We start from the raw sequence: 26,137 nt of genomic DNA, 5'->3' as shown, positions 1-26,137 counted from the left end.
AGCTGCAAAGCTAATTTTTGGTTTTAACAAATGCAACACAGTGCAAAATCTGGTGAGTAGGAAATGCACCAGGCTGGTACTTGAGCACAGAAAAAAACTTTGGGAGAAGTCCTGACTCCTGATAAATCCCCAGGGAGCACATCATCCTCTGTCACAGCCCGGAGCTCCCAGAGCACTTCTCCAGCTGGGGAAAAAAACATTTATTTCAGTCACTAGAGGTGCAGAGCTTTGGGCAGCCGGACAGGTGATGTTATTCCCTGCTGGAATTCCATTTATTTTGGTCACTAGAGGTGCAGAGCTTTGGGCAGCTGGACAGGTGATGTTATTCCCTGCTGGAATCCCATTTATTTCAGTCCCTAGAGATGCAGAGCTTTGGGCAGCTGGACAGGTGATGTTATTCCCTGCTGGAATCCCATTTATTTCAGTCCCTAAAGGTGCAGCGCTTTGGGCAGCCGGACAGGTGATGTTATTCCCTGCTGGAATCCCATTTATTTCAGTCCCTAAAGGGGCTGTGGGCAGCCGGACAGGTGATGTTATTCCCTGCTGGAATTCCATTTATTTCAGTCCCTAAAGGTACAGAGCTTTGGGCAGCTGGACAGGTGATGTTATTCCCTGCTGGAATTCCATTTATTTTGGTCACTAGAGGTGCAGAGCTTTGGGCAGCTGGACAGGTGATGTTATTCCCTGCTGGAATCCCATTTATTTCGGTCCCTAAAGGTGCACAGCTTTGGGCAGCCGGACAGGTGATGTTATTCCCTGCTGGAATTCCTGCTCTGGGCTCCAGCCCAGCCCTCAGAGCCTTGGCCTGTGCAGGTTTTTAACTTTATCCCCCAATTTTCTGGACATAAAAATTTCTGGGTGTGACAAAGACACTGCGGCCTCGCGCGGCTACACCCGCGCTAATTGTAATTAGTTCTGCGAATTAATTTATTTTACGGCTGCAAGGCCCGGCCTTTGCTGGGTGTCCGCCCTCACAAGGGACAATCACGGCGTGAGCAGCCCGGGGACCCGCTGCCCCCTCAGCATCGTTCTCCTTGTCACCCCCGTGTTTTCGGGGTGATTTATCGCCGATATGGGTCACTATCACCGCCACATCACACTCGGGGCAGCGCTCGCATCCCACCGGGAATTCTGTGGAGCAAACTCGCTCCTGTGCTGTCCGTGACAGAGCTGAGGGCGGGACGCGCCTCCTCAGCGCCCCCACCAGCCCGCACCGCCTCGGGAGAGCCTCGTTTGGCCGGAAATCCTCCCAAAATGGATATCCCGGGGGATTTCCTCATAAAAACCAGGGATAGACCTGCGGGAAAGGGGCGGGAAGGCCGCTGGGAACGCCCTCCTCCCCCCCCGCTGAGTTGGTACGTTCCTTGCGCCCCCGGTCCCGGCGCGATGGGCTCGCCCGCCGCGCCCCGCCCGAGAGCCATGACCACGCCCCCAGCCAACCGTTGCTAAGCAACAGTAATCGCTGCTAAGTGATCGTTGCTAGGCAATAGCGTCATTGTAGTGCGCCGGAAGTGGCTCGGCGTACCCGGAAGTGCGCAGAGAAGGAGAACCCGGAAGCGCCATGGGATGCGATGGCGGCACCATCCCCAAGCGGCACGAGCTGGTCAAGGGGCCCCGCAAAGTCGAGAAGGTCCGGGGGGGGAGGATCTGTGATGGATATAGGGCTGCGGGGAGGGGGAGCCCCGGCCCGGGGGCCCTGTGTTAGGGTGGCGCTGGTGGCGGCTCAGGGCGGGGCCTGTGTCCTGTGCGGGGGCTTGGACGGGAAGTTCAGCGAGGCCAAGGGCCGGGGCCTGCCCTGGGCTCACTGCAGCCCCGAGAGCGCTGCGGGCTGGGAGAGAGGGGCTGGGAACGGGGCCGGGCTGGGAACAATTGGAACTGCCCAGGGAGGGTTGGAGAATGCATCAGGAATTTTACCAAAGTCTTTGGCTGGAGCTGTTTTGTGAATTATCCGAGTGCACGAAGCAGGTTTGGTAAGAAACCCCAGTGCTTCAAGTGTGAGCTGATTTTTTGCTTAAATAATTTACAGATTTTGTAACTAATGAGGGTTTTTTCCCCTCCAGGTTGACAAAGTGGCTGAGCTGGTGGCCAGGTGGTTCTACTGTGCCCTGAGCCAGGAGAAGCTGCGTCCACCCATCGTGGCCTGTGAGCTGGGCAGGTGGGAGTGCTGCCATGGCCACCTCAGGAGCTAAAACAGAAATAGAAATATAAATTCTAAATACAAAATTTAATAGGATAAAATTATTTGTTATCTATATATAAAATATATTCTATTAATCCCATATCAAAATATGAAATCAATTTAAATTATACATTAAAATTCTAAATATAAAATTAAATAATACAAAATTAATTTGAATATATTGAAATAATTCAATATGAAAATATTAAATAAATTGAAATTATAGATCTAGAATTATATATACAACATTAAATATTAAAAATTTAAAATATATTAATAAAATTTAATGAGATGTATTAGCTATCAATAATATGATGTAATATATTATAACATTATATTAGTATATTAAAATTAATTAGATAAATATATGCTCAATTAAACGTATAAAATTATAAATACAGAATTAAATAATATAAATACAAAATATATTTAAATTCAATTTAATATATTAATTATATCAATAATTTAATAATTAATAAAGTTAATATATTAATTCTATTGCAATACATTAATATATTAAATTTATTAAATATAAGCTATAAAAGCAAATTATTATTAAAATGATAAATATAAAATTACAAATACAAAACGCTATGGCAAGCCAATATAACCACTGGTGTTTTTCTGTTCCAGGCTGTACAACAAAGATGCCATCATTGAATATTTGTTGGACAAATCCCCTGATAAAACCCCCATGGAATCTGCATCCCACATCAAGAGCATTAAGGTAAACAGGTTGTGTTTGATGTGAGAGGTTAAAATCAGATGTTCAATCCCTGAGTCATGCTGTAAAATCTCTATTTGCTCATGCTCCCACTATGGATTGAAGTGTTTAAACAACAAAACACAGTGGCAGCAATGTTAAGGATTGTTTTCATGGCTCAAAAATCTCGGGGAAAAAGCTTAAGGTTTCACAGAATCACAGAATCCCTGGCTTGGGAGAGACCTTCCAGATCTCTGAGTCCAGCTCAGCCAGAGCCTGGCCCCCAGTGCCACATCCAGGCTTTGTTAATCACCCCCAGGGATGGTGACTGCACCACCTCCCCGGGCAGCCATTCCAGAACTTTATCACCCTTTCCCTAAAAACCTTTTCCTGCTATCCAGCCTGTATTCCCTTGGTGCAGCTGGAGGCTGTGTGCTCTGGTTGTGTCAGTGCCTGGAGACAGAGCCCAGCCCAGCTGAGCACAGGCACCTCTCAGGAGCTGTGCAGAGTGATGAGGGCACCCCTGAGTCTCCTTTTCTCCAGGTGAGCACCCCCAGCTCCCTCAGTGCTTCCTCACAGGGTTTGTGTTCTGGACACTTTCCAGCCTTTCCATGTCCTTCCTAAATTGGGGGACCCAGAGCTGGACACAGCACTCGAGGTGTGCCCTCAGCAGTGCCCAGCAAGGGGAGCACTGACCTCCCTGTCCTGCTGGCCACTCTGTTCCTGATGCAGGTTTGTGTTTTTCCTTTGTAGAACGTGACAGAGCTGCAGCTGGTGGACAACCCAGCCTGGTGTGGGGACAAGGAGAGCATCAAGGGGGACAAGTACGATGACCTGCAGGCTGCACGCTTCATCTGCCCCGTGGTGGGGCTGGAGATGAACGGCAGGCACAGGTCAGGGCTGGGGCTGCAAACTGCACACAGGGCAGGGAAACTGCCTGGGAAGTGGAAATGATGTGCTGACCCAGGGCTTGGGGGGAATATCTGTCTGGCTGTCAGCTTTCAGGCTTGAACTTTCATAGTTCAAGAGGCTTCTGGGTGTTCTTTCGTGGTATATTTAAGAGGAAAGATAAGAGTTAGCCTGTTCTTGAATAAATTAAGATGTGTAATGAAGGAGTAGGGGGAAATGTTGGCAGAGAAAAAGTATCTAAAGGTTGTTTGGGGGGTGGAGCACAGGAGATGAGATGTGACCTCCCTTGGATTCACATCAAGCAGTTGGAATCATGGATTGATTTGGGTTGGGAGGGACCTTAAAGCTCCTCCAGTGCCACCCCTGCCATGGGCAAGGACACCTTCCACTGTCCCAGGGGGCTCCAAGCTTCATCCCACCTGGCCTTGGGCACTGCCAGGGATCCAGGGGCAGCCACAGCTGCTCTGGGCAAGAATATTCCTCCCCAATATCCCATCCATGCCTGCCCTCTGGCAGTTTGGAGCCATTCCCTGTGTGCTGTCCCTCCATCCCTTGGAAATCCTCTCTCCATCTTTCCTGCAGCTCCTTCAGGCCCTGCAAGGCCACACTGAGCTCACCCCAGAGCTTCTCCAGCCCAGGTGAACAATCCCAGCTCTGCCAGCCTTTCCTCACGTTCTGTCTCTCCCTGTGTTAGGATCAGACTGGAGATGGATTCTCTGTCCCAACCCTGCAGTAAATCTGTATTTTACTGCTCTGGGGCAGGGGATTTCCTCACAGCCTGGTTTGGGCAGAGCAGCAGCTCCTTTGTCACCTGAGAGATGAGGAGTTCACAGCTTAATGGTTGCAAAGAATTTCTTCCTCCAGAGAGGGATTAGCCAGGAGATACTCAACATAAAAAACCAAAATACCTGTTGTGGTTTAATGTAGCCAATACTTTTCATTCATTTTTTGCATTGTGCAAATTAATAATAAATGAATTACACACTTAACTATGCTGATAGTTTGATTAGATGCAAGAACTTGTAAAGCAGGTGGGCTGTGACCTGCCAGCAGTGCACAGATCTCTCCTAGATTTCTTAAAATTATTGTGTGTTGTCTTTTCTTGGAAGGTTTTGCTTCCTGAGAAACTGTGGCTGTGTGTTCTCTGAGCGTGCTCTCAAGGAAATTAAAGCAGAAGTTTGTCACAAGGTGAGTTTTGCCAGCTGTGGAAGCAGCTGGGCCACGTGCATGTTTATATAATTGCATTCACTGCTATAAAAAGGGAGTTTTTATCTCAGCATGCAAATTGAAACTGAACTTGTGAAAGTTCTGTTCCATGATGGCCTCAAGTGTTTCTTCATGGTTTTTTAATTAAAAAAAATTATTCTAAATAACTATAAAAATGAGTAGTTTTGTTCTCAGAGTGTGATTTGGCAGTAACTGCTTTTTTCCCAATATTTGGTACTAATTTCAGTTTTTTAAAGGGTGATTGGTTTGGGTTGGGGGTTTTGTTTGATTGGTAATTTTTTCTTCCTGAATGCACATGGCTTGTGTTTTATCAGTACCTGTTCTATGGTTAAACTGGTTGTAAGTTCAGGTTATGGTTTGTATTTTTGAAGGACATTGGGTGTTGCTTTTTTCTTTATTTTTGGTTGGGGCCAACTTTGTAGAATTCTCAGCAGTTCTATAAATTATTGTAGAAAATACTGACAATTTCACATAGCTGATCTCATTGTAAAGGTTTTTCTGTAGCTAAGAACAATGATAAAATGAGCAAATACCCTTTTTTCCTATCACTACTTTCATTATCAGCAAGATTTGTGGTGAGAGTTGCCCCACTAGGGCAGTTATTTAATTTCTCTGAACACCCTGATATTGGATAAAACATGGAGTATATTTATATTAAACAAGACCTGGGAAGAAACACTTTTGTCTTGGTAAATTGTTGAATATTGTAAGGTTTAATCTCATATTGCTGCTTTCAGTGCTCATTTTGTTCTGTCCTAATGGCTTTGTTTCCTCTTGGCAGATAATCATTTATTTTTAATGAGGTTTTTTTATTTGCATCTAAATTTTTGTTGATGGATGGATGTAACCAGAGCAGAAAGTGCAGGAATGAGATGTTTTGTCCATGGTTTGGCCAGTGTGATAATTTGATAAAAACAAAATGAATCTCACATATTTTTCCCTGGCTTTTTTTCAGTAATGAGTATTTAACATGCAGCTGGAAATTCTTCACAATATTCAGAAAGATTCTTCTAGAAATAATTAAATGGATATAATATTTAGTCTCTCATGGCTGGGTTTTGATGCACAAAGACAATGGTGACCAGCTGAGAAAACACACAGAGTAAGGTCAGAGAGTGATTTGGCAGATTTTGGGTCTGTTCTGGTGCTGTTCTCCTTCAGAACCAAAAAGGGGAGTAAAACTCTTCTGAACAGGAGCAGAGAGAAGAGGTTGCTTTGTGGTATCTCACAGTTTATGTCCAAAGCACTAATTAGCAGCATTAAAATCATGCTTTAATTTGGAAGCTGTCTCTCTGAGAAGTTCCTGTGGATGTAAAATATGCTGGGAGTGGTGTGGGGACAGGACAGAGGTTATGGGATTGGTGCTGGAAGTCCTTCTGGGGGTCACTTTGAAAGTTAAGGACAAGATTACATTTAAAATGTACTTTCTTGGATCACTTCAGAGTTTATTTTGGACCTGTTTTCAGAGTCAAGTAAACACAGACTTGAACTAGTGCCCAAACTCTGAAGCTCTGTGCCATATCAAACACTTAACCCCAGGTTTAATTTAGATATGAAGCTTTCTGAAACAGATTTTATGCCTGTGGCTGTCAGATCCAGAGCTGGGTGTGCAGCAGTGGTTCCAGGGTCACTTTGGCACTTTCTGCTCTTAGGGCACCAAATTAACAAATATTTGCTGAGGTCTGAAAGTTGTGATTGATCAACTCTTTAACATAATAACACAGAATTCATAAAGGCTTTTCATGTGTGTTTCAAGGTGATGTGGTCATGGTAATCACAGTAATGAGTTGAATACTATTTATTACTTGAGAATGGTTTAATGATGATTTTCCTAAAATTTTGTTTCAAATCCAAAATCCTTTAAGCAAAGAAGGTCATGCTGCAAAGAAATTCTTAAGCTGACATGGCTTAAGTCATATAAGAATTGTATTTTCAGAGGCTTTTTTGTGCAGGTTTTTTGCCTGGTTCAATTTCTGCAAAAGGAGCCCATGATATACAGTGCCTGGCTATTGAACTTTTCATTTTAATTCAATTTGGAAATGATGTACAACAATTGTTCTGTGTGGTGGTGCCAGGGCTGAAAGCTGGAGACTGGATTTGCTGCAATGATGGCAATAAGGAACCTTCCATTCCCCTTTTAAAAGACATCATGGAGTGGATAAATGCTGGCAGTGCCCCACAGTGGACTGGAGAGAAATTAATTATGAATATTGCTGTGATTAGTACCTGCCAGACACCCATTAGCTTCAGTAATGGTTTGGAGAGAGGCTCTCAACAAGCTCAGCATGAACATGTGCCTGGCTTTTATTTTCCTTTCTTTTTTAGCTTTATTTCCCTCCATAAAAAAAGCATCTCCAGCAATATTTAGCCACAGGATAAGTCCTGGATTATCCATGAAACCAAGCACAGGCCTTTGGGTTGAGTTTGTAAATAAATAGGGACCAGATGGCCTTTCTTTAGGTTAAAGTTCATGTGCAAGAAATGATGTTTCCAATAAACATTTGTGGGAAAATGAGGAGGAAAGTTCCAGCAACCAGGGAATAAGTTTGGAATAAGAAACTTTCATGTCCTGTTGTTGGGTGATTTGATTTCTTTGGGAATAGGCTCAATCTGTAGCCAGTTTTCTTGCAAAAACTCAGGGATGTTTTGGGTGCATATTGAAGATTGCATTGAAATTGCTCCTTTTTAAATTTATATTTTATTTATATTTATTTTTTTTAATTTATATATATTTTTTATATTTATTTATTTAATTTCTATTTATAATTTGCAGTTTTTAATCAAGTGAGTTCTCCAGGTGTTACTGCACTTGCTGCAGGCTCTTTGCTTCTCTCAGTCAGGGATGGAAAAACGTTTGAAAAATGGCTTTTTGCTCAGTTTTCCTGCAATCCCTGGCCTCAAATCTTCCCTGTCTCCTTGCCCTAAACTCCTGCAGAGACTCAGAACAGAGACTTGGAGATAAACATGTGTTCCAGGATCCTTCTGTTATTAGGAGCAAAGCCTGGGAAGGGCTGCAGTGATGTTGCCATGCTACAAAATGAAATTAGGGATGTGGCTGGCCATGGGAAACAAAAACAACCAGTGGCATGGGCTGTGTCATAAACTGGTTGTCACTTATGTACAAGCTCTGAAATTTTACTATCAACTTCATTATTCAAAACATTTCACGGGACATTCAGTGGCCATGACTTTAATTTGTTGTTTCTCCATATTTTATCTTTGTTCAGTCACTGCTTCCATTTTATTATTTTCATGCTTTGGCTGTGGACATGAGGAATATTGACTTTCCAGCTAATAAGTCACTTAATGGATGATGAACTTTCCCCCTTGAATTCAGACATTCTTTGGGAATGACCCCATTGCCACCAGAATAAATCAAACCCGTTTATTTAGGGGGTGCGGGACTGTGCTTTACCCTCGGCGCCCAGAGCGAAGCTGTGCCTGTAAATACCCACATTTTCTGCTGTTTCCTGCCAGGACGCTGCACATCTGCAGGGCAGAGGGCTGAGCTCACACGTCCAGCTGCATGTTGAAGTGGCTGTGCTCCTGCAGGCGCCAGTGCTGCTCCACGGGCACCTGAGCCTGGCGCAGCACCTTGAGCCGCAGCCGCCGCTCCAGGCACTCCAGCGCCAGCGGGTTCCTGGCAGCCTCAAACTTGTTGGCAAACAGATGAGGGGATTCAATGATCCACTGCAGATCCCCCAGGCCATAAATGCAGATGTCTCTGACGTAATGACCTGCAGAGATAAATTGGAGAGGCGTGGCAGCAGCGGGAAGATGAACGGAAGCGTTTTTTAAAAAGAGTTTTGCACCTTTGGATTTCTGCATAGAAATCAAGCTGGAGGATAATGGCACAATATTATAAAGACATTTAAAATGTTTTACATAAATAGATGTTTGTTACTTCCAGCTGCTTCCCTGCCATGTTGCTCTGCTTAATAAAATCTTGTAGTTGGGCATCAGATGTTCTGAGCTCCTACTGGGATTCCTTGCTCAATCACACCCGGGCTCAGCCTGCACACTTAGGGATTTTAATTATTTCTGTATGCTTGCCATGTGGTCAGCACTATTCTTTCTTATTGTTGTTCAAATTGAAGGGATTTAAGCCAATGTTGATGAAAGTTCCTGACAAACATCCTTGTCAGGTAAAGCCCCTCCACCGAGAAGTGATCAAATTAGTGCATTGGTAATTAGGGACTGAAAGAAGGGTTGTCAGTGTGTGGATACTCTGCTCATCTCAAAATACATCAAATATGTAACTAATAAATTAATATAACACATATCTCAAAATCTCTTCAATTGGATATAGTGCAGTAATTTATAGGGTGCCTTGTTTTATTTAATGCTTCCAAAATATTATATATGACCACCGAAGCTCATTTAATAGCTGGTTTAAATAATACATAATCACCAATTAATGCTTACCAGTGAATCAAATTTAAGTTCATGATCAAAATTCACGTTACCTTTGCAGCCTTTGTGTGAAAGCCCTTCTTGATCTTTCCATTTAATGGCTCTTAGGTCTCCTTGCCAGCCTGCATTGGGTGTAGCCCCTGGAGCATCTTTAAAAACAAAAGGCTCTGATAAGATTCTGTACTACTTATTACAGGGAAAATTTTCACTGCTGGACACTTCTTAACTGCAGTCACATTAAGTATTTATTTGCAGATATTTATGTCATAAGAACAGATATCATTCTCAGTATTACCACTTTTTAAAATTTCTTCAGAGCAAAAGCTTTCATGCAGCAAAAACTTCTTTTTAACTAGAATTTTTCCAATTCCTGCTCTGCACTGAAGTAGTAATTTCCTGCTATCAAGCTTTGTTTCTCAGCCACCAGATGTGGCTTCAGCAAAGCTGAAGAAATTACTTTTATTTCTGCAATTCAGAGCCATTCATCTCCGAGCTCGCAGCCTCTCCCTGCCCTGCTGGGGTTATTTGTGGCAGAAATGCCAAACACTTACCAGGTAAACGATTGAGGGTGACCCAGTAGTGCTCATCAGGGCTGTAGGTGTCCCTGGACCACTCCAGCAGAGCTTTAGCCCGGGCATCACTCAGTGTGAACTCCACAAAGCCCTTGGTGAGGATGTAATAGGCACTGCCAAAATAGATGGTCAGGTTGTGTGGGGGCTGAGCTTTCCTGACCTTTGCTGGGTACACGTATGGCACTCCAGAATGCACGTACTCCCTGTAGCTGACCTCTGTCCTGTGCTTCACATGCAGGGGCTGCACTATCCCAGGAGTGATATTTTTACCATTCCATTTACTTTTTATGTATTCTATGATTTCTTTGTTTGTTTTCAAGGGGTAATCTTGACCACACAGATTAATAACATAATTCCACTGAACTCTGGAGTTAACGAGGTCTCTCATGCAATTAATATCAGCTTGTAATCTTGAAAACCCTCCATAAACAACGTGCTCTCTTTTGGAGGAAATAAAAATATTTTCAAAGCAGTTAACGATGTTCTGTACAGCAGTTTTATAATCTCTGGATGACTTTTCATCAATGTGGATGCAGTAAATATTCTGAGGCATATAAATAGCTCTTAGCAGCCTCACAAACATTTCCAGTTCCTTGTGAATTGTAATAATGTATGCCAAGGAGAAATTTCCTTCTTCCTCTGACAGTGGTCTGGTGATAAAATGCAAAGTCTTCAGGACTGTGGAGCAGCTGCAGGAAGTCTGAATGCAGCTGAGGGCTTTGGGCTGGAAGGACTTCTGACAAAAGTTTCCAATTCTAAATGCTGCAGGTTTCCCCACAAAAAGAGCAGAGCAAAGTTCATCTGGGTAAAAACCACACTCTGCTCTTTTGACACGGAATTTTTGCTCATCTGACTCATAAAGTGGAACCTTTAGGTAAATGAAGGTGTAGATGAACATACAGACAGCAACACACACTAAAAATCTTGATTTCTTTGCATGAAGTGGGTTCATCTTTTACTTCCAGATCCTGTCTTCTTATCATAGTCCAGTTAAACATTCAGATCATCTGAAAGGAAAAGTGAAACAGAGGGAAAGAACCTTTCTGTTTATTTTTTTTAAGTGATGTCCTGTTAGTGCTGCATTTATAAATGTTGGGATTACTACCAGGAGGAACTGTGTGTGCCCACACTGAGTGCACTCAGCCCTGGGAATGCAGAGCTGCAAGGCAGGAATTTTGTCTTTCCAGCACAAAATGATCTCAGAATGATACAAAAGGACCCAAAATGGCTTTGAATTCTTTACTGCTTGACCAAGGGGTCTCAGCCCCTCAGGTGGGAGATTCCTGTGCTCAGAGGTGAGCCCAGGGAAGAAGTGAGTGCTCAGGAGCAGCTGCTGCTGAGATTTCCTCAAGGCCTGGAAAACTTGAAGTTCTGCCAGAGGATCAGAATTCAGTAAATTAAATCAACAGAAAATTTATTAAATAAACAGAAGGAAGAGGCTAAAACGTAATCCACGAAATACACTGGGTTTTATCCTTATAAAGTCAGCTAATGTTTCTGACTCTGATTTTTTTTTTCTTCCATTTTCTCCCGACATCTTTGTATTTGAGCTTTGGAAAACCGAACAAGGGGACAAAACTCATTTCTTATTTTTGGTATTTGTGCATACCCTGAGATAAGCACACAACTGCCAGTACTGGCATTCTGAGATAACCAATTTACAGCAGTATTAGCACAGGAGTTTTTCCATTGTGGTCTTTTCCTTACCTTTGCCTTGTTGAACAGTCAGAAGATTGAGGCAGCAGTGTGAATCCCACAGCAATTACATGAAGTCTTTATCCTTGAAGCACTTGGTATTAAAATTCTAGAGAAAAATATCAAGGAGAAGGTGCATCAACTGCCATTAAGCTTAATAGTTAATTTTTAAAATATTTTAATTTAAAGGTAGTTAAATTTCTCTTCTTTCATTCAATGATTTTTTTAAACAGAGTTTGCAATTCACTTTGAAATATTTTACATTTAGCAGCTGTCAAAATCATGAAGTATTTAGCTTTACACAGGAACAGAGAAAAATAGACTTTTATAAAGACAGTTTCATTAGAGGAATGCTGCTGTGGTTAGAAAGCTCGAGTTTTTCATTACAAAGTGGAAAATACTTCTTTTTAATAAAAAAAAATCAGTATCTCCCTTAAAAGCTTGAAAATAAAGAGAGCATTGTAGTTAAAGCACCAACGAGACATAAAATTCAAAAAGCATTAAGAAAACAAATTGAACCGAGGGAAGGGATCCTCCATATTCCCACATTTTTAAGATCTTATTAGTCTGTTGGGAAAGAATGTATTTATCTTCTGGTCCTTACTGGTATGCACTGGATTTCATGCTGGAATGGTGCCTCCTTCCCACTGAGCATTCCAGAAAGCAGAGCTGGCTGTTAGGTGCAGGGCTCCTCCATTTTCCTGGGATGTTCTTCAGGCAGCTCAAAGAAAAACAGGAGGGAATCAGCTCCCAGGAGAATCTTTTTGCCTTGGAGCTCCTCAGGGATCCATTTAGTGGGTAAACAACCTTGATGGGAGCCTTCCATCCATCTGAGCAAAAAACTGCAGCAAATCAAGTCCGTGTCAACCTTTGGATGCTGTGCAGAAAGCAGGAGAGCAGGGGTGCCACTGCAAGGTGAAAAGCAGGATTTTTGCATTAAAAATGAAATTCAATCCCTCCTGTGCCAGAGCCCAGAGGGGTTTCTGTGAGGACCATGATGTACATACCCAAGGGCTGGAATTGGGGAAACACTGATTTCTGTGGAGCCCTAATTACACAATACTACTTAAACTTGTGAAGAAGAAGGTGAAGGACTAGCTTCTGCTCTAAAACTTCTATTTTGCTTTATATATATATTACTATATTCTAAAACTTTACATTTTAAGTTTTCTACTATGTGAGATTACACACTTCTATTCCAACTACACACTTAGAATCTATTATTTAATTTTGGAAGCTTTCCTTATGGCTTCAGGTTAAATGTAGTGTTCTCTCGGGGGTTAGTGTCTGATAGTACAGAAAGTTTAAAATTCTTAGCAACTAGGGTTCTAACAGAGCTGGACTTGGACAAACTCTTTATTCTGAGGGAATTAGTGGCAAGAGGAACATTGAGATTCCTCTGAATTATTGAACATCACAAGATCTCTGCTGTGTCACGGGGAAGTTTCATTCTGAATATAAGAATTACACTAAAAACAGCAGGCAGCTGTAAAAATATTTAGGATTTTATACCTGATTAAATATAAAACATCTTAACACCAAGATTGTGGGTTCAGTCCCTGTACAGATCACTTACCTGGGGGCTGAACTCAGTGATCCTTGTGGGTCCATTCCAACTTGGAATATTCTCTGAACCTGTCCAGAATGAGGGTGCTTGGCAGGTTTTTTTCTTTAAATACATTTTGGACAGGTTGCAAAGTGTAATTCTAGGGAGTCAAGCTGTAAGCTGCATGTTTCATACACCTGAATTTTTATTACCCTTCAAGTAATAGCTTCTGGGGCTGTTTCAGGCTGTTAAGTGCTTACCATGGATTTTTTCCTACTGGACTGTGTGACATCTAGAAATTGTATTTTTATGGCAGCATAAAAGTACACAAACACCCCATAATCAGGTAAGAGGCAGCAATTCCTCTCCAGTGTTAACATGTTTATGGGCAACTGCAAGAACAGAATTTGACATCTTTCAGCCTCGTGAGGACATTATGGAATGAAAGCTTTTTGGTACCAGATTTAGAGCTGGAATTGCAGCTGTCAGTGCCACTGGATATGAAATTTGTTGTTTAACAGGATCCTCTCAGCCCTATCTGTTGGAAAGATTATTATCCCAAATTTCCTGCTGCCCTTGAGGAGCAAGAGATCCCGTTGGGAATGTCCACTGTCCATAATGATCCTGCTGGGACTGTCTTGCCCTTGAGTCTTATTATGTAAGAGTGCTATGACAAGTACTTTCTATTAGCACAATGTCTCTGAAACTCAGCATTTCTTACGTTATGCACAGGTTTTCTAAATCTGGAGGATGAAGCTGTATGAATTTTTAAATCTCCTGCGAGTAGCGTGTGGCATTCTTGGAAAAAAAAGAAAAAAAAGCAGGGATTTTCAAGCACCTCTGTGGATGCTTTTAAGGACATTGCTTAACAGAAAATTGTTGTAAGCCTAAGATGCTCCATCTCAATTAACAAAGTAAACTCTAGAGGAAAGGGGAATTATGATGATGCCTGGAAAAAGCCTGTGAAAGTCAGCTCAGCTCATGGAGACCCCATTAGCACACACTGTTTTGCAGTAACAACTCCTTTTGCTTTTTGCTGTTTCTCCTGCCATTGCATTTAGGACTGCACCTTGAAACATTCTGGTTTCTCTGTGCTCTTTGCTTTTGCTTAATATTAAAGTTTAGATCAAGTTTGCTTTGAATGACCTCGTAATTTAGTGAGACAAATGACTTGGGATTGCTTCATCTTCTAATGAAATGCTGAAAAAGCATTAAATACTTATTTCAACTTTTTTATAGCTAATTTTTTTCTGTTTGAAAGGTATTTATGCAGGCATTCATGTAGACATTTTATAAACAAGGGAAGACTTAATTCAATCATTAAAAAATGTTAAAATCAGTTATTTTAAATGCTTTTTCCATTGCTTTGTTTTTTGTTTAAAAGGGGGTCAGGACATGGAGTCTGCTTCTGGACTTTGAGATGCATTGAGTAAAAACATTTCACCATCAAACCCAGTTATTTAAATAATTATTTAAAAACACTGCATAATTTGCATATACAGCAAATTTATTAAGTTTTAACGTTCGTCTTTGCTCATAGTAACTTAAAACAAAAACAATGAAAGCTATTTAAAATAAAAACATTGAAAGCTATTTAAACCCTTAGTTCTAGAGCTGTAAAAAAATAAGTTGTGGTTTTTACAATACAATTAGTACTAATGACCTCCATCCTTCTGTGCATCCATCACAACGTAGGTGATGTAGGTGATGCAGCCTTACCTGGTCCAGGCTCAGCCCCGGGATGGCAACTGTGATTTTTATAAGATAATTAGTATTAATGACCTCCATCCTCCCTCTGTGCATCCATCAAAACGTCAAGAAGGAGGAAAAAAAATTAACCTGACTGCAGATTTGCGTGTTTCCTCAGTAAAATGACCAGTTGGCATAAGGAAAAAGGAGGAACCTGCGTGCTCCGATGAAAGTGCTGCAGCCTTACCTGGTGCAGGCTCAGCCAGGGGATGGCAACTGTGATTTCTGTAAGACAATTAGTACTAATGACCTCCATCCAGAGAAGGGGGGAAAAAAATTAACCTGACTGCAGATTTGCGTGTTTCCTCAGTAAAATGACCAGTTGGCATAAGGAAAAAGGAGGAACCTGCGTGCTGCGATGTAGGCAATGCAGCCTTACCTGGTCCAGGCTCAGCCAGGGCACGGCAGCTGTGATTTTTATCACACAATTACTACTAATGACCTCCATCCTCCTTCTGTGCATCCATCACAACGTAAAGAAGGGGAAAAAATTAATCTGACTGTAGATTTGCATGTTTCCTCAATAAAATGACCAGTTGGTATAAGGAAAAAGCAAGACTTGCGTGCTGCAATGTAGGTGATGCAGCCTTACCTGGTGCAGGCTCAGCCAGGGGATGGCAACTGTGATTTTTGTAAGACAATTAGTACTAATGACCTCCATCCAGAGAAGGGGGGGAAAAAAATTAACCTGACTGCAGATTTGCGTGTTTCCTCAGTAAAATGACCAGTTGGCATAAGGAAAAAGGAGGAACCTGCGTGCTGCGATGTAGGCAATGCAGCCTTACCTGGTGCAGGCTCAGCCAGGGGATGGCAACTGTGATTTCTGTAAGACAATTAGTACTAATGACCTCCATCCAGAGGAGGGGGGAAAAAAAATTAACCTGACTGCAGATTTGCGTGTTTCCTCAGTAAAATGACCAGTTGGCATAAGGAAAAAGCACGGACGTGCTGCGCTGTAGGCGACGCAGCCTTACCTGGAGCAGAGGCAGCCGGGGCTCGGCGGCGCAGCCGAGGCGAGCGGAGCTGGACGCGGGGCTCATTGTCCTTCACGGGGCCGGTGGCGCCGCCGTTAACCATTAACGGGAGCCCCGCATCCCGCCCGCATTGCTGTCCCGGGAATGCCGCTCCTGCCTTCCCTGCCAAGGCTTCGGCTGCCGGGGATGTCAGGGAATATTGCCGAGGAGAGGGAGCAACGCTGTGCCCCCCTCACACCTCAGCTGAGCCCCTGAGCTGCGATGGAGAAGTGGGAGCACTGGGACCTGCCTCCTCCTCTTCCTCCTCCTCCTCCTCCTCCCCCTGCCCTTAACTGTTCGCCTGCCGAAACTTTCCAGTTCCAGCAGGGAATTGCTGCTGCCGGGCATTTCCAGTGGCTAGGAGCTGAAAAGAAAATAAATGAGAGATCTGCTTGAGGCACAGACCTCACTTGGGAGAAGCAGCTTAGCGGAAGTTAGGAAGAATTAAGGCGTAAGTTAACAAAGTAATTAAATGTGAGTGCCTCTTATAAATGTATCCACCTCTGCAAAATGGGGATCAAGCTCCGAGCAGGCCGAGGAGATAAGAAAAAAGGGTTTGAATGGAACTGCTGGCACTTCTGCAAAACAGGGTCTGGCCCTGGTGGGTGAGGAGATAAGGAAGAGGTTTAAGTGTGGCTGCTGTGTCTGAAGGCTTCTGTAAGCAAAGGAGGAAAATAAGAAGAGCTGATACAAAAAAGCTAGAAAAACATGTTGGTAATGGATAGGAAACAGAAGGACATAATAATAATAAATTACAGCTGTAAACAGAATGTAGGTCTTGTAGCAGTAAAGTGATGAATGCGTGTGGTAGAACCGTGTGCCGTGGTTGGAGCCCTGAGATAAAGAAACCACAAGTTCTGTAAGACCCCAGCCCTTCAAACTCTAACTTTTAGATAAGCAAACATACAAGGGCAGACGCCAGAATTTAAAATTATAAAAGTCTGTGTGAAATGAACCCCCGGCAGAAATGCACACGGAGGTGTTAACCCTATGTGTTCTCTGGTGCCAGAAAAGCGCTGTACTGTACAGTACCTGCTGTGGAGCAGATTGCTTTGAACCATCCTTCACACACACAGTCTTTGCTGTTACAGCCTGTTAAAGGTTCTTTAATAAATGGAAAGTTCAGCTTAAATGTGCTGGGATTGGGAGGAAACATCCTGATAAAAATACCATGTTGGTGAGAAATAAACAGAGAGAAAACCTCAAAGTTAAGGCACAGCTGCAGGTATGACAGGTACAAAATTATCTCTGATTTTTAAGAGAAACTCTGTAAATTGAGGCTTTTTCTTGGTTTGGAAGTAGATGCTGTAGCTCCTGAGTGGAAGTTCACATTCTGTGAATCACTAGGTGGGGAATTTCCACTGCTCCCAAGTTGTCCTTTACTCCCTGACCCATTGCATGTCTGGGTTGGCTGACAATGTGAAAAAACATGTTCAGCAAATCTTACACTCCTGAACTTTTAATGGCTAAACCTCTGGAAAATTCTCTCTTAAAACAAGTTTTACTTAACTGTGGCAAGCAAGAATAATCTTTAATACATGAGCTTGTGTGGCTGGGAGGTGAACAGTGAGATGGTCCATGGGTGTTTAATCCTCCTCCTAAATGTTTGAAGAGGGACACTCTTGGCCATCCATGTCCCATATCCTGGTGGCAATTGTGCATTTCCTGGTAATGGTCATGTTCAGGAGGACTGCAGGAATTCACTGTTAAAATGAGAGAAAGAGCCTTTAGGTTTCTCTGAAGACGTCAGACTGTAACACTGGTGTAAATATTTAGATATGAAAACATATTTGCCTGTTGTTTATTTGTATTGCATTAAGACTGGAGTCTTAATGTAATACAAATAAACTGGACAGGACTACATTTTAGATGCCATAAAAAGAAATAAATGTGTCCTTGTAGTTTACAGCAAGAAATAATGTACAACTCTTGTCTTAGGCAGCTGAAACTGTAAACTCTAGAATTCAGGAAGTCAAATTAAGAGTTCATTACTAGTTTTAAAATCCTGTATTTTATACTTTAAGAAGGACAAAAAATATGTCATTTAGGAATGTCCTCTACTCAAGGTGCTAAGAACTACAGGAGGTACCTTCATCTGTATTTAAAGGCCCAAGATAAACAAGGTACAGCAGAGGAGATTCTGTGATATAATAAAACAAACATTTTCCCCAAGACCTTAATTAATCTGAAGGAAGAAACATCTGAATTTGCAGAACTGAAACTTCTTTCTGCTTTTTATCTCATTAAGATGTTTGGAAGGGTATAGTCTCTGACATAATCCAATGTTGTCATGGCAAAAATTTTTTTTTCAGGGAATGGAAAGAGCACTGTCTTCATTTCCTTGGTTCTTGTAAATACTTCTCAGTTTTGAACAATTCTGTCTGTGTTTTCCAGATGGGAGCCTTGGATTTGCTTGCTCTTTTAAAATGCAACATTTAATGAAATTAGAGTCTGCTGACAAAGTATGTTTGAAAAAATGCTGTGTTAGGAACCACCCTAGAAATTGTGGGGCTTCTGTAAAGGAATTTGTGGGGCTGCTTTAGAACCAAGTCAGCTGCCAGCTCCTGCCTCAGCATGGAGACTGAAATTCTTGATTTTGGAGCCTTCTCACTCCCAAGTGTGAGGTCACACCAGGCTGGGATTTCTGATTGAGTAGAAATGGAAAAATATGGGCTACTCCCCCATTTTTTGGGTGTGATTTATGCTCCTCCTGCCTGCTGTGCCTCTCTCCAGCCCCTGTTTCTCCTCTCAATCTCAGGTTCATTTCTGAAGCTGTGCTCAGTACTCGGGCAAAGTCCTGCCCATATGTCCTTTCATTTATTTAATTTCCACTGCAAATACATGAGTAACCTTTCTAAACCTTTGTTTAAAAAAAAGAAGAGTAATGGCAGAGGCAGGATTATAAATTAATCTTGCAGATTAATAGAAAGCTGCTGCATTTAACAAAATAACACAAAAAAAAAAAAAAAAACAAAACAAAAACAAGCAAACAAAAAAACCCAAAAAATAACAACAACAACAAAACGCCAAAACAAATAAAGCAAAAAAAAGCAAGTTGAGATCTTAGACAAGAAAACATCATGGTCAATGGGCTGGTACATCAAATGATTGCAAATGTGCACAGGAAAACATCTGTGCCTTCAACCATGAAACAAATGTGGAGGTACACAGAGCACATTACAGCCATTATCCAGATTAATTTATGAAAGTAGTTGGAAACTTGGGAGTGTTTGATAAATCAGATAAGGGTATGGTCTCTGTGATACAATCCAGTGAGGCAGCAAGGCAAGGGTAATGAATTATTCTGCTTTTATGACTCCTTTTTATTCCCACAGTAAAATCAAAACAAACAAACAAACCCAAACAAAAAAGCCCCTTCATGTTTTCCTGTCTACCAGTTGAAGAGAAAAATTTGCTGTCTGTTCCACATGTGGAGGAATAACACCTTTGCTCCCATCAGTTGTTGTTTCTTATCTCACTGAGGTGAAAGACAAATTCAAGAGCAGAATGGCATCCAGGTCTTAATCAAATGCATTCATGACTAAAAATCAGAAATACTTCTGGGTTTTAGCCGTGGGGTTCAGTAAATTGAGTAGATTCTAATTAGGAATACTTTCAGGTACATTTGTGCCAGTAGAACAAGGAAACCATGAACAGAAAATACACAAGTAAAAGAATTAGTTCAGAGTGTTGTTTATAGGAGACAGAAAAAGAAATATGCAATTTTGTCCTTTCTTTTCTTTCATGAAGTGTGGAGTTCCCTTTCAAGAGGAAGATGTGATTGTCCTTAATGGTAATAAAGAGGATGTGGAAATTCTGAAGAAAAGGATGGAGGAAAGAAGACTTAAAAGTAAATTAGAAAAGGTAAGATTTTTATACATTATTTATTATAAAATTGGAAGAATTCTTGTCTGCAAGGAATCTGCTCTTAGATTTGCTGATCTTTATAAAGATGGAGGAATTTACTCCATGAGCTGTGCTGTATTTAAACACTACTTTGAAAAGCAATGGAGTTTTTTGTGTGTATTTGACCAATAACGTCTTGAAGTTGTAGATCCTGAACTTTCTCCTGACCTTGTGCACTCAAAATGGGTAAAATCGACTCTTGCAGCAATATTTCAGGGTTTTCTTGAAATTAATTCATTCTAGTAATGAGCTACATCATCCCTCTATTTCTTGTGGCAGTTCCTGATGGTGGCATCAGTTTTTTGATCTTATAAAATAAAATGTCTTTTATTGGCCTCTGTCAGAAACAGGATGTTGGGTTCTGTGCATTCCTGGGCTGTGAGAGTGTGGAAATTGATCATGTTTTGTGGTTCTCCCCGTCCTCAGCAATCACTGCTCCCCTAATTCCCACCATGCTGTTGAGGCTTTTGCATTTTTCTGTGTGCCCAGGTAAAATGCAGTGGAAATGAAATCCTTGCAGCTCTGCCCTGTGAGCTGGGAGCTGTTCTGTGCTGCTGAGCTGTCAAATGACACTTCTGCATTTGGGGATTTTGTCAGCACTGCTGTTTTGCCCTGAGCTCCCTGGAGGATGCCAAAGCAAGCAAATCTTTAGTGCTGACTCAGTTCAGGGTGCTCAGGCTTAGCTGGATCTCAGGAGCATAAATCATAAATCATAAATCTGATGCTTTCAGCCTCTGAGACTTGAGATGGAGGTTTCATCCCTTGATTTTGCCATGCAAATATCTCCCTGGTTTGTTTTCAAACTAATGCTTGTTTACTTGCTGGGGAGCATATGATTCCTTCTCATCACAGGGGCTTTATTCTTCTGTGCCAGTGCAGCATCACTGGGCCTGGGCAATACATCAAAAGGATGCTTTTCCATAAAAATCCTGCTGCTCTGTTTCCTGTTTTTCATAGTCTCTGCATCTCATGTCTGATGGCTTCTGGCATAAGAGTGATAATCTCATGGTGTCTATTCAGAGGGGTTTTTTCTTTTTTTTCCCCTCAGTACTTGGTAGTTAAAAGTTGGGGTGAAAAAAAAAAAATTATAATTTGTTGCTAGACTGTTGCAGATCTCAGCAGATGAGTGAGTGGTTGGTTGCATTGGTTTTCTTTAGAAAAGGGCCCTAACAAAGCACCTGTAACTTTGGAGCAAATAATTTTGAATACTCTGGAAGGTAATGCTGCCCACAATTTCAGCAAAGTGCCTGAATGTGCAGGGCAGTTAGGTGACAGTGGCTTCAGGCGACAGCACAAAAGGACACCGGGGCTCTGTGCCCTGGGGGAAGATGCAAATGGGATTTGTTTGGTTAGTGGAGAATTACAGGATAGGATTTGCAAATCTCTCAGCCTCAGGTGGTGACCTTGGTGCCCCAGCTGGTCCCTGCAGCTGGAAGCAGCTCTGCTGTCCCTGCACATCTGAGCCTGGGAGCCCCAGTCCCAGTGACAGCACAATTCCCACTTCTGGCACTGCTTCCCTTCCCTTCCCTTCCCTTCCCTTCCCTTCCCTTCCCTTCCCTTCCCGTTTGGGGCAGGAAGCACAAACCCCTTTTATTTATCCCCATGAAATAAAGCATCAGGAAGATGCACCTGGGGCCAGGATAAAAAATGATTCAGGCTCAGCTGTCACTGTGCCCTTACTGAAATCTCTCCAGTCTGTATTCTGCTGGGTGAATTTATGCATGAAGTTACTCTATATTCCATGAAGTTACAAACATCTGGGAAATAGCTTTGCTTTGGAAATCCACCTGTAGCTAAAGATGGGAATCCCCTGCACTGGGGTTTTCCAGAGGACAGAAGGACAGGGCCCGGGCTGTGGAAGGTTGGATGGGCTGAGCTTTAAGGTCCTGCCCACCCAAACCTTTCCATGGTTTGACTCCAGCAGAGCCAGGTTTGCAGGCAGAGCCCTGATCCTCTGCCACCCCCTCCTGGGTCAGCTTTGCAGCAACATTTGCTGTGACATTTTTAACTCTACATCACAGCAGGGGCTCTCCTGAGCTTTAGAACGGAGTTAAATGTATTTATTTTCTTGGAGTTTGTGCAGCTGTCTTAGAACGTGTTCACAATTCAGAATGTATCCAGTGAGAATAATGCTAATGACTGTTCTAATGCATCTTTCTTTTTATGTAATCAAAGCCAGTAATGGGACTCTTCTTGTTTTTTCTGTTTCTTAATCTGTACAAACATAAATTAATTTGGAAAATCAGCTGCACAGATGCTTTTTAAAAAGTTAGATTAACTGTTTGCATCTTTTCTTCCCAAGCAATCCTGCAGCTAAGGGTCCAGTTACTGGCAGGTACCCAGGAGGGATTTTTTAATGGACTAAACAAAATTGAGTGGATACAAGATTCCAGATTCTTCTGACATTTTTATTGAAAAACATCTTTATTTATTACAACTAATTGTGTGTTATTAATGTTGTGCAATTTACTGTCCTGCTGGGTGGGTTCAGATGATCAGTTAATGAGAATAACACACCCCCCTTTGAAAGTATACAAACCAAAATATTAAATCCAGACAAATCCAATTTTGTCCTGCATAGTTTTCTTTAATGTAACTGCGGGGTTCTCAAGATTATTCTTTATTCCATGTAAAAATAATACAAAAAATGTGGAAGTAAGAGTTCTGATGGGTAAGAAATAAAAATGTTCTGAATTCAACTATCAAATATGAGTTGGGAGTTTTATCTCCTTTCAGTCTGTTACAGATTTCTGCTTGTGTTGTTTCAGAAATCAAAGAAAGGCAAGACTGCAGCAGCAGCAGCTTCTCAGCAAGAGCCTTCTGCAGGTAATATTCTCCAAATTCTGTGTCACCTTCTGAGTCTTGAAGCTGTCAGGATTCCATTTTTCTGGGTGTTTTTTTTTTTTTATTTTTTAGATTCTCCTGGTCCTTCGAAAGCTAAGAGTGGAAAGGATTGTGTCAATTCCAGCTCTGGGGAGAACAGGCAGATAATCTTCACCAAAAGTTCAGGTTGGTGGTTAATCCTGATGTGAAAAGGGAACCAGATTTGCTTTTTTATGTCATTGTAATATTGCTTTAAGTTGGGAACCTGGCTTAATGAGATTAGAGATTCTTATTTGCACACTCATGGGTTTGCTGTGTCTGTTTTCCTGGCTGTGATGTAGTGGAAGAGAATTTGCAGTTTCTTGATGTACAGTTGATCAAAAACTATGTTATGGCACTTTATTTGGATGAATTTTGTTTAAAAACCCTGATTATTTAACTTTAATCCTGTTTTACCTGCTGATTTGCTGTGTGTCCTTGGGAACACTGGAATAGAACTTTAGGATGAACTGATGAACCTACAGCAGCCCTTAAACCCAAAGAATGGTGCCTTCTCTTTAGTTTATATTTAATCTGCTATTTAATGTCCCCAGACTGATATTTTCAAACAGCATGGGTACATTTTTAAAGTCATTCTGAGGTTTCTGTGGGAAGAATTAAACCCTGTGCCTTAAAAAATCAGAATAATTTGAAGAATCTGAGAATGATGATCTGTAGATAAACTGGGAGAAGCTGAAATTCCATCAGCAATGCCTGACCTGCCCTCTACTGTCTGCTTTTATACAGGAGAAACTTCTAAATTAAAATACTTCATCCCAGATGATGGGAATTGCTCCTGGATGTTGAGCAACCTCATAATTCTAATAATATTAATGATTTTTTTTTATTTTTCTGAGGATGTAAAAAAAAAAAAGTACCTTTTGAAACTGTTTCTGTTGGGGTTGCACACACAATTCTGTGAGGATTTGGGGTTGCACACACAGTTCTGTGAGGATTTAGGGTTGCACTCACAATTCTGTGAGGATTTGGGGTTGCACTCACAATTCTGTGAGGATTTGGGGTTGCACACACAATTCTTGGGAACCCCTGTGCCTGAGTTTGACTCAGGATGTTGAATTTCTGCATTCATTTCTCTGCACCAGAGACTTGGCTTTTTCAGACACCATTCTGCAACTTAGGAGATGAAATAGTAAAAAAAAAAAAGGGATTTTTATGCAGCAGTAGATAAAATACCCTGAGAAAAATGGTATGAGGAACAGAGGATGGGCATTTCCCCACTACAGACACCAAATGATGCAGAGCATTGTTTTTGGTCGTAACTTTGCAAAGAACGAAGGGAGCAGAGGGATTCCCTGGGGAAAGGTGTGGCACAAGTTCAGTTTTTGGCATTTGAGAGCTGATTTCCAAACAATACTGCAGGCTGCTGGGGGCTTTCATGCTGCTAAAGAGAGCTCAGCCATTTTTCACTTGGAGGAATAAATATTATCAGTACTGAATTGCAGTGCAAGAGATATGCAAAATTCCTCTCTCAAGATTTCTAAATGTATTTTGAGTGTGAATTCTAAAAGCTGTTGCATCTAGTTATGGGAGATATTTATGAGAGAGCTGAAAAATGTGTATATTTTCATTTTCAAACACTGTTTTTCGTCTTTATTTAAATACCTATATCCACTGTAAGCTGTCGTGCTTCATTCTGTTCCTTTTTCCCCTCAGAGAATGGAAACCCATCAGTCCCAGGAAAAGTCAATAAAGCTCCTTCCACCACCAAGAGATCCATTGCAGACAGCGAGGACAAGTCTGAGGCTTACAAATCTATTTTTACAACTCACAGCTCAGCAAAACGCTCCAAGGAGGAGTGTTCCAACTGGGTTACTCACACAGCTTACTATTTCTGAAACAATGAGGAGCACCCATGGCTCCTCTCCTCCCCTTGGCTCTCTCTGTCCAGCTCTGCTGCAGAACTCTGGTCCTGGCTGCAGTTGCTGTTTGTAAGCTGGTTGCAAAGCTGTTCCTAGCTGGTGAGCCTGTGTCAGCTGCAGCTTCTGGTAAATCAGAAGCAGATCAGCAGAATCCATGTTGTAGCAGCAGATTTTGTTCTGAAATGTTGGAATTTTTGCACAAAAATTCTCCTTTTCTCCTCCCAGTTGGGTGTTGTCCTCAGTCACAGTGTCCTCAGGAGGAGAGGAGAAGTTCCTGCTCTCCTCCTCTGTTGATTTGTGCCACAAAATAATTGTGTAATTACAGTTTTCATTGTATTACTACAGAATTCAAACCCTCTGACAGCAAAAATAGAAATAATGCCTTTTTTTTTGTCAAGCTAACTGGGCCCTCAATAGAACTCTATATTTCTAAAAGGTTCTGCAGGTATTTTCAAATAATTTACCTTTTGACAGAGTAGATGATAGCACAGTCAAGAAAATGTTTGTGCAACATCCTTGTCCATATTGTTGTAGCCTGTTTCTGCCAGCAGAATATTCCCTTGTTAATGTTTCAATCCCGTGATACCCACATGGAATGACCAGAGGGAAGGCTGGAAGTTTTTCACTTTCCTCCCTCCCTCTTTTAAAATTGAAATCTGCTTTTCTAATCTTGGCACAAACCGACCAGAATAGAAATGCAGAAAGTAGGAGGCTTTAAAAACCACTGCATGATATTACCTTGTTACCTTTGTGTGTGAAAATGATTAATTATCCTTGTAATATAATTTTAAAAGTGTCTCCATTTATAATTGGCAGTAGTTACCTGGAGATTCAAATGCTGTGTTCATATTTGCATAGGTGGTCTCCATGATTCAAACAGCTTGAATGAAACTGCTGGGATTTTATTATTATTTTGATAGGTATAATTAAAAATTGGTTTGCTGTAGAATTTATATGGTGGTAAGAATTTTTTGTTTCCCAGAGATGTGAGCACATCAAACAGTTTGAGGTTTGCTGCAGCTTCCAGGAAGCACTCAGGCACATTTGGTATGCATGGCTGGGGATCAGCTTTGTTCTCCTTCTTCTGTATTCTTTTCATTTTGATCCTTTATTATTTGTTGCTTACAGATAATGACATTTCTGCACTAAAGGTGTCCCATAGTAGAGCTTTTATTTGCAGTTTAATTCTGTTTGACTATACATGTTAAAATCCTGTTGGTGTTCTACAGGACTGCATTTTTCTTTTTTCTTTTACTTTCAGCAGTTATAAATCCTAAAGGCAATTAATTTAATGCTTTTGATTTAGCTAATACTTTGCTAAAAATACACAGAGAAACACAAATATTCAGTTTACTTCTCTTTGTTAGTGATAAATCAGGCAGACTCCAAGCTGTTGTGCCCAGGTTTTCCTGCCCACTGGGCCATAATAGTGACTCCTTTTTTCTTCTGCTCTGCTCATCTATTAAAACAAATTCCTGCCTAA

At 41.6% G+C, this 26,137-nt stretch overlaps 2 protein-coding genes and 1 long non-coding RNA gene across 4 annotated transcripts; 1 reads left to right on the top strand and 2 right to left on the bottom strand.

Moving 5' to 3' along the window:
- The first annotated feature begins 1,509 nt into the window (after window positions 1-1,509).
- On the top strand, window positions 1,510-26,137 carry RTF2 (replication termination factor 2). Of its 2 annotated transcripts, XM_041478385.1 has the most exons (9): window positions 1,510-1,630; window positions 2,061-2,155; window positions 2,813-2,906; window positions 3,636-3,775; window positions 4,901-4,979; window positions 19,757-19,870; window positions 22,681-22,738; window positions 22,829-22,921; window positions 24,449-26,137. In XM_041478385.1, the coding sequence occupies exons 1-9, from the start codon at window positions 1,562-1,564 to the stop codon at window positions 24,628-24,630; spliced, it is 924 nt and encodes a 307-aa protein (XP_041334319.1). In that variant the 5' UTR covers window positions 1,510-1,561; the 3' UTR covers window positions 24,631-26,137. The 2 variants fall into 2 exon arrangements, with proteins under 2 accessions (XP_041334319.1, XP_041334321.1); XM_041478387.1 differs by lacking the exons at window positions 19,757-19,870; window positions 22,681-22,738; window positions 22,829-22,921; window positions 24,449-26,137 and adding an exon at window positions 8,496-8,982.
- LOC121359442 (beta-1,3-galactosyl-O-glycosyl-glycoprotein beta-1,6-N-acetylglucosaminyltransferase 7-like) lies at window positions 9,134-10,983 on the bottom strand. The gene is made up of 2 exons (XM_041478384.1): window positions 9,983-10,983; window positions 9,134-9,580 (listed from the first exon to the last, which is right to left on the bottom strand). The coding sequence occupies exons 1-2, from the start codon at window positions 10,953-10,955 to the stop codon at window positions 9,426-9,428; spliced, it is 1,128 nt and encodes a 375-aa protein (XP_041334318.1). The 5' UTR covers window positions 10,956-10,983; the 3' UTR covers window positions 9,134-9,425.
- On the bottom strand, window positions 11,717-16,445 carry LOC121359444. The gene is made up of 3 exons (XR_005956044.1): window positions 15,968-16,445; window positions 12,303-12,606; window positions 11,717-11,807 (listed from the first exon to the last, which is right to left on the bottom strand). It is a non-coding gene; the product is annotated as an uncharacterized LOC121359444 (long non-coding RNA).

This window comes from Pyrgilauda ruficollis, unplaced genomic scaffold (assembly GCF_017590135.1).
Source record: "Pyrgilauda ruficollis isolate IOZ18807 unplaced genomic scaffold, ASM1759013v1 scaffold45, whole genome shotgun sequence".
Classification (NCBI taxonomy): domain Eukaryota; kingdom Metazoa; phylum Chordata; class Aves; order Passeriformes; family Passeridae; genus Pyrgilauda; species Pyrgilauda ruficollis.
Note: the sequence above shows the minus strand (reverse complement) of the source record. Positions and strands in the feature narration are given on the sequence as shown.

Bases quoted from the DNA above. Each gene is read 5' to 3' on its own strand.
- RTF2 (XM_041478385.1), top strand. From the start codon at position 1,562: ATGGGATGCGATGGCGGCACCATCCCCAAGCGGCACGAGCTGGTCAAG. The intron at 2,156-2,812 runs GTGGGAGTGCTG...TTTCTGTTCCAG, and splicing joins GTGGCCTGTGAGCTGGGCAG to GCTGTACAACAAAGATGCCA. The intron at 22,739-22,828 runs GTAATATTCTCC...TTTATTTTTTAG, and splicing joins TCAGCAAGAGCCTTCTGCAG to ATTCTCCTGGTCCTTCGAAA.
- LOC121359442 (XM_041478384.1), bottom strand. From the start codon at position 10,955: ATGAACCCACTTCATGCAAAGAAATCAAGATTTTTAGTGTGTGTTGCT. The intron at 9,581-9,982 runs GTAAGTGTTTGG...TTGTTTTTAAAG, and splicing joins CACCCTCAATCGTTTACCTG to ATGCTCCAGGGGCTACACCC.